At 38.3% G+C, this 7,512-nt stretch overlaps 1 protein-coding gene across 1 annotated transcript in view; it reads left to right on the top strand.

The window, feature by feature from the left end:
• Positions 1-7,512, top strand: part of PLCG2 (phospholipase C, gamma 2 (phosphatidylinositol-specific)) — a gene marked incomplete at its 5' end in the record, with an annotated part of 41,064 nt that overhangs the window by 25,950 nt on the left and 7,602 nt on the right. The window contains 7 exons of the mRNA XM_010140145.1: positions 127-236; positions 1,046-1,142; positions 2,049-2,115; positions 2,369-2,526; positions 4,869-4,971; positions 5,936-6,145; positions 6,739-6,884. Coding sequence (XP_010138447.1) covers positions 127-236; positions 1,046-1,142; positions 2,049-2,115; positions 2,369-2,526; positions 4,869-4,971; positions 5,936-6,145; positions 6,739-6,884 — 891 coding nt within the window. The remainder of the gene's footprint in view (positions 1-126; positions 237-1,045; positions 1,143-2,048; positions 2,116-2,368; positions 2,527-4,868; positions 4,972-5,935; positions 6,146-6,738; positions 6,885-7,512) is intronic.

A 7,512-nucleotide genomic window follows, 5' to 3' on the forward strand; every position in this document is an offset into this window, starting at 1 on the left:
AAAAAAAAAAGAGATCCAAGGGATCCAGTCCTCCCTTTTTTTTTTTTTTTTTTTTTGAAGATTGCTTTATTGATTATTTTATGACCTGTCCCCCAAGATGACTCTTTTGCTCTGTTTCTCTTACAGCCTCAGAGAACAGTGAAAGCCTTGTATGACTACAGAGCCAAAAGAAGTGATGAATTGAGCTTCTCTCGAGGAGCTTTAATTCATAATGTCACAAAGGAAACTGGAGGCTGGTAAGGACAAAGATTCCTCATAGGAGAACTTCTGGTGACTTATTAGAAAGGGGAAAAAAATTGAGCTTGTGTAGTAGTTTTTAAAAACTTTGCCTGTTGTCTGATTGCTGCTTATTAACTGTAAAAATAAATAAATCTTCAAGCTGATGTCTTTAAAAAAAACCAACAAATCCAAACCTTCTCATCCTTAAGCTTCCTTTCATGCTTTCCATTTTTCTATCCTACAGCAATAATCTCAGCCTGCAGAACCTCCACAGCCTCGTGTAACCAGTATTTTTCCTTTACTGCATTAATCCTTCATGTACGCTTGTGTATTCTGGGAATTCACGCGTCTGTTACCATTGTCATCATGGCTCTGTTTCTTTCCTTGCTCTGCTCAGTACTTCTCAGGGTTCAAACCTACCTTGTTTAGTTGTCTGTACAGTCTTCTTTCAGAAGAGATTTTCTTTCTTAGCTGGCTTGTAAACTGCTTGGAGAGCTCAGGAATCTAATGTTTCCCTGTAGTTTTTGCAGACTAATCAACCACATAATAGTATTTTTAGTACTGGAGGGGGAAAAAAGCCTCTGAAGTCATTAATTGCAGTTTACAGTAACTGTAATCTCTCTGAAATCATCAGTTACTGCAGTTAATGATCATTTTGTTAGAGCTTTTAGCTACTTCATCACTTATATTTTGGTGATAGCCTGCTAGACCAAAGCCTGTATGGGGTATTAATGACTGATTTCTTGAGGATTATTGCTTCATTAATGGGCTGTTGAAGCTCTTTAACTATTTTTCCTCTATGTATACTTTTTTTTTTTAAATTCAGGTGGAAGGGGGATTATGGAGAAAAGGTCCAACACTATTTTCCATCTAATTATGTTGAAGACCTGTCATCTGATAACTCTGCTGAGCTTGAAAGCCAGGTGAGGGTTGAGCTTTGTCCATTACATTGCCCGAGAAGCTGCTGCCCACTGGACATCTGGTTTGTAGAACTAGGACTCTGCATGCTGTGTTTGAAAGAACAAAATAGAGAAATGGATGCATTCTGCACAGTTCTCTGCTGTTGAGCGTTTTTGTCCGGACATCCCTCATAGAAAACTGCTTAAGGAGGTAGCTGATTTGGTGAGGTTTTAGGAGATTATAATGGTTTCCTGTAATGAAAACCATACTAGTTTAGGTTTTTCAGATAGTTTGGCTAAACAATAATGTGCCGGAAACTTTGAACTAGTTTACCTGCATATTGCCTTAATATTTGCAAATAAAGAAACTATATGTCCAGACACATCGTACTAGCCATTTCACGCTCCATTTTAAAGTTTTTATGAGTAACTAGCCCTATACTGTTTGTCAAAAGTGTCTAACAATCTTTGTCTTGGACAAGGATCTCTTTGACAAAAGAAGACAAAGCTCTGAGTAAGCAGTTTTGAAATTTAGGAGTTTTAAAAGTAGAACATTGAATTCTTTGTTGTTCTGAAGCACTTCCAATGACTTTCTGGGGTGCTTTAGAGGAAAAGACATGTATTAGAGTCCTCCCCTACCTCAGCTTGGATCAGCTGCAGCCTTAAGCAGACTTGAAAATGAGCAGTTGTGTCAGGACAACCACTGCGCTCATTTTGACTACTCTCACTGTAGAGATTCTTGTATGTTTCTCAAAATGAGAAACTCTTGGTGTGGAAACAGGCTTTTAAACATTATAGTGGGCATGCTTTCAGTGCAACCGAGGTTAGATGTAATGGTGCTTGTTTATTATTTGTTTATTATTGTTTATTAATGTCTTGTGAATATTCACTTGAGAAGACTGAGGGTCAGATTTAACTCATTTTTTTCAGATTATTGAGGACAATCCATTAGGCTCTCTGTGCCGAGGCATACTGGTACTCAACACGTACAACGTTGGTATGTATTTTCTGATGCTTACACATGGACTCCTGAGCTTTCTGTATTGAGTAGATGCTTTTATGTTTAGCAGGAAAGATTAAAAAAAAAACAAACAAACACAAAACAAGCCACACCTACTTGTATTACTATTACTAATATGATTAATATGATGAATCTTTATGATGCTAACTGTTGCAATAAATCAGCAATGACAGCTTAGCAGAACTGTTGGTTTTTAATATAAATTTCTTGCTATTGTGTTGCCTAACAGTGAAAATGCCACAAGGGAAATACAAAAAGCCTTTTGTCTTCATTCTGGAACCTAAGAATCCAGAAGATCCATGTGTTGAGTTTGCAACTGATAAAGTAGAAGAACTCTTTGAATGGTACCAAAGTATCCGTGAAATCACTTGGAAAACAACAGAAGAGGTATTGATAAAAATTGATCCATTGTTGGGTTTTGTAGTGTATTGCTATAAATTTACAGTAGAATCTGTCTTCAGCTGCCACACACTGCTAAATCTTGCTAACATGTGGTCCTTCACTCTTGCATATTGCTCTTTGTTCATTTTATTGATACTGTGAATCTTGTTCCCTAAACTCTTGGGAATGATATGTAAATCAGAATTTTGTGGAAATTTATGTTAAAAGGAAATTTTCAGCAGAGTACTGCCTGCGTTGCACCCTGTACCTCAGTGATTAGTAGTAGGTGCTTAGTAGTACAAAGTAGATACCATTACAATTCTGCATCTGGTTACACTGGTTCAATCCTAGTGTTAAGCAGAAGAAACTCAGGCTGTTGTGTTCAGAGCTGTGAATCTGGCAGAGAGTTTAAGTGAAATCTGAGCTGCCTTTGCCTAAACTGCTTTTAATCCTGTTTACTAACTCTGCTTTCCAGTGACTGCAGTGGCACTGACAGGGAGGTGTTTGACTAATTATTCATTTGTAACCAATAGGCACATTCTGGATATACCAGATCTTCAACAGTAGTATTTCCAAATCCTTGCCTAAAGTTTAAAGGATTCTGCATAAGTTTAGCTTCTACATCCCTCTATGAGTACTGCCACTTAAAGACAGTCTTCAGGACTTGCTTTTCCTGTTTTGATATATTAATTTATCTCCCAGTCATATTTTCTAGTATTTAAGAAGTCTTCAACATGACCAAAAAGCCCTTACAATGACTATGCTTAAGTATGCTCTTTCCTTTGTGGCTTTTATTCGCTTTTTATTAAGTGGGTGATAAAACTGATGGAAAATATGATTCAGTATCATGTTGTCTCATACTGTTTTTCTGTCATCTGGAGGGGTGTCATCTGAGGGTCATGATAATACTATTTATAGCAGGCAAGTTGGTGTCTCAAGCAGAGGACTGCAAGTTCAGCAAGGGAAGAAGCAACAGCAGCTGTTGACCTATTGTTGGGAGAGATAGGTTTCTTCTTATGCAAGACTTTCATTTAGCAATAAAAATGAGAAAAAGAGAAACATGACCTAGAAGAAGTGTCTCTACATGGAATGTTTTTTACAGTACATCAGTGGCTCTTCAGGAGCTTGGCAGCTTTTTCTCCCTCTGTACAGTTAGGGAAGTATTAAACACTCTCTGTTCAAAGATGCTTTAAAACTAACTTCTGTCAATCAGGAGGGTTTTCTCAGTGCGGCCCCTAGAAAGTTCACATGATAAACTGCTGCATGGGGAAGGTGGAAAGATGAGGAAAGGCCCTCTTTGCCAAGAAAGTTAACAGGCTGAATTTTAGAGAAGGAAAAAGCGTAAGAGTCAACACTGTGCTACAGTAGGATACAGATTTTTTTATGAGTTCGTTTTTGGGCTGTGTCCATTATACATAAAAAGTAAAACTAGGCTTCACACATCTCTGTTTAGTACTGACACTTGCCATACTCAAGAAGAGCTTGTAGCATATAGAAGTGCTTCTTTTCTATTTGGAGCTCTGATTATTGTTGAATTATGTTTGGGAAACTGATGGATCGGAGTACAATGAACTTTGTACAACTTTTTCCCAAGGTTATTTCCAGTTCTAGACATTGTATTCTGCTCTGCTTTTCTTAGACTTCAATGTATAATCTCTGGTTCAGTGAAACATTCTGGAAACCCATGGCTCCCTGGCTCTGATTTTCATTCCTCTTCAGTTTGTCTTGTTGAGGGAATTCTTTTGCAAGACTTGCTGCTGCTTCCTAACCTCTGTGCCAAAGCTAATTGCTATTGAGTGTGGGGCTGTTGTAACATGCTTTATCCTGTAATTGCTACTTCTGTCTAAAAAAACATCCAGCCCAAAAGTCACCACTCAGGACAAGTCTTGCTCATTTTAGTAGTTTTCTATCTCTCCTTCCAGGGACCATTGCTCAGCTTCCACAGAGCAGGTGCTTGCAAACAGGGAAGTAGATAGTGGGTTTTTTACTGATGATGACAAGAAGATGGCACGTGATTTACCAGCCATAACGTTATTGGTTTGGTGCACAAATAGAAAACCGCAGGAGTGTGATGCTCATAGGGTTTGAATGTAGCTGTTTGTGAGTTACTAACAAGACTTAAATCTTGCTCAGGATTGTAAATAAATACAGAGACACTTCACTACCCTTTGCATTTTTTCTGCATACATTTGCATATATAAGGTATAGAGTTGAGAATATAACTAAAATCGAGTAGAGTCCTGTTAGAATCCCGGCAAGGATTTTTTTTTTTTCTTTTGAGTAGGACTGACCAGGGAAGCACTGAAACACTTGCTTAAAAAAATCTAAAACTTTGTTACGTTTCACAGGAGAACAGGAGGAAGTACTGGGAAAAGAATCAATTGATTGCCATTGAATTATCAGATCTTGTGATCTACTGCAAGCCAACAAGCAAGACCAAGGACAATTTAGGTACTTCCTTTAAGATTACACCTGAATTTTACCCTTTCTACTATCTTCACAGATGTTAGTTGACATTTTAGAACTGAAGATAAAAGTGTGTCCTTTCTCTACTGGAAGACAAGGGTCTGCCTCATCCATGCAGTTTTCAGTGGCACTTGAAACTGTACACTGGGGAACTTGATGCTATTCATCTGTCACCAAAGAACTGTCACAAATTTCTAACTGCTTAAGTGGAGACAGCCTCTCGTAGGTGTCTTTCATGGGGAAGCCTACTAGTTATGTGTCAGTTTACTTTTCTGACATGGAGAAACTCTGGCTGAACACTGGTGATTTGTTTGTAAAAACCGTCAAAATGGATTTGCTGTGCATTATGTAATTTTACTGTAAGAACCTGTTTGCCGTTTATGTATGCTATTGGAATGGTATATGGCTTCATAATATAAATGAGAACTGGGGTCTCTGTAAGTGTGGGTGTGGAGACTGACACTAAAATATGTACTTTTTAGGGCAGTTTTTTGACATTGCTGCTGGAGAAGCTGGCAAATGTGCCCTTTTTCTTTAAGTTTCTTTGCAAATGTTTTTAATAGGCTGTCAGTGTGGTTAAGACATTATAATTATAGTCATTGTTTGAGGCATTGGCTAACCCCGGCTCACCCTTTCTTCTCCCCATTTAAACCCAGGAAAAGAAGTCTCATTTAAATATGTGTTCTAGTGGTCAGGGTACATTATTAGCAATGATGAGATGAGAACATGACTGCAGACTCTTATCTGCCCTGCTGCAACGCATGTGGCAGGCAGGCAATTTTAACTTTGATGCTCAACCAATTTGCTGTGTCTGCATGAAAACTGTGCCAATTACTGCATTAAAGGACAAAGCAAAACAAAGTAAAATGAAGTGTTAGTAGGAATGCAGTATAAATGTTGACTTCTTTCTTCCTTTAGTAACACTCTTTTTCCTCCCTGCCCTGTGTAGAAAATCCTGATTTCAAAGAGATCCGTTCTTTTGTGGAAACCAAGGCAGAAAGCATTGTTAAGCAAAAGCCAGTTGAGTTGTTGAAATACAACCAGAAAGGACTGACACGTGTCTATCCTAAAGGACAGAGGGTTGACTCATCCAACTACGACCCATTTCGCCTCTGGCTTTGTGGCTCCCAGATGGTGGCTCTTAACTTCCAAACTCCAGGTAATATTCTCTTGATAAAGAAGGATCTAATCCACCTTCCATTTCACCATAAATGAGCCCCTTTCTGGCCCCTCTGCCATTCCAGTCACTGTGGCTGTCCTACTTATTTTACTTCCCTGCAAGAACTAAAGTTTAGGTTTGAATGTGTGGATTGCCTGGTTTAGCTGGTCCAAAAATCAGTCTCCAAGAATCCTGTCTCTGAGCCTAACTAGCCCCAAACTTTGAAAGGTTTATTTCACCTCGATCTCTTTGTGATAAGCAAGCAGAGATATTTACAGTAAGTTTCAGGTGGGTGAACAGTTGTTCAGCCACAGGGAAGGCTGTACTCCTCTTTCTGTTAAGGGCCAGCTAGCTTTTGACACGTTGATAAGAAACTACTTGTGAATGGAGATAGATTTGTTGGGATTTAAATTGGTGAGAATGGCCTGACAGGTTCGGTTAGCAAAGGGAACAGGGTCTTCCAACGTACCTTTCCAGCTCTTCCTGATAAAGTGGTGACCAGAAGGAATTACAGAGAGGAGCCATGGTCTGGTTCTTCCTTGTCTTAATTCAAATGGGAATCTTCTGTTATGACTGTTTAACTCTCTCCCTAGATAAATACATGCAATTGAATCATGCCATGTTTTCACTTAATGGACGCACTGGCTATGTTCTGCAGCCAGAAAGCATGCGGAATGAAGAATATGACCCAATGCCAAATGATGCGAAGAGGAAATTGCAGATGATTATGACAGTGAGGGTAAATGTCTTTTGTAAAACATGTTTTTTACAGGTCATAAATATCTATAAAACTAAAAATAAAGCTATTATGTTTCAGAACAAGATCTGACAGATTGTCAAAACACTGTTTTTAAATGTCAGTGTGTTCGAGAATAAAACTAATACCGCTGGTTCCTGAAAAGAAATATATATCTTTATTATGCTAATGAAGCACATGCTGTAGGACTGAAAACGCAATCCACAATATAATTTTATATAATTGCTAATAAAAATTCAAATGAACTAACTTGCATTTCCAATCTAGTGACTTCTCAATAGAAGAGTCCTACTGGAGATTGGTTAGCAACAGACTAACTAGTTCAGAGATTTTCAGTATGGAAGAAAGATACGTATAAAGAAATACAGACTCTAAGCATCAGAAATAAGTTGATCCCCCCTTCATCCTATTTAGTGCACTGTGATTTAATCAGAATGTCATTCTCATTTTTCATGGAGCAATTTATAATCGTGCATTTATAATCATGCAGTGTTGTCTTCTGGTGCCAAACAGATATTGAACTTGTTTCTCTTCTCCGTTGCTGTACAGTAAGAGATGTCCTTTAAAAATACGTTTTCTGAGAAGAAACATGTTAGCTGCTTTTCCCTAC

This window comes from Buceros rhinoceros, unplaced genomic scaffold (genome assembly GCF_000710305.1).
Source record: "Buceros rhinoceros silvestris isolate BGI_N320 unplaced genomic scaffold, ASM71030v1 scaffold8577, whole genome shotgun sequence".
In the NCBI taxonomy this organism is placed as follows: domain Eukaryota; kingdom Metazoa; phylum Chordata; class Aves; order Bucerotiformes; family Bucerotidae; genus Buceros; species Buceros rhinoceros.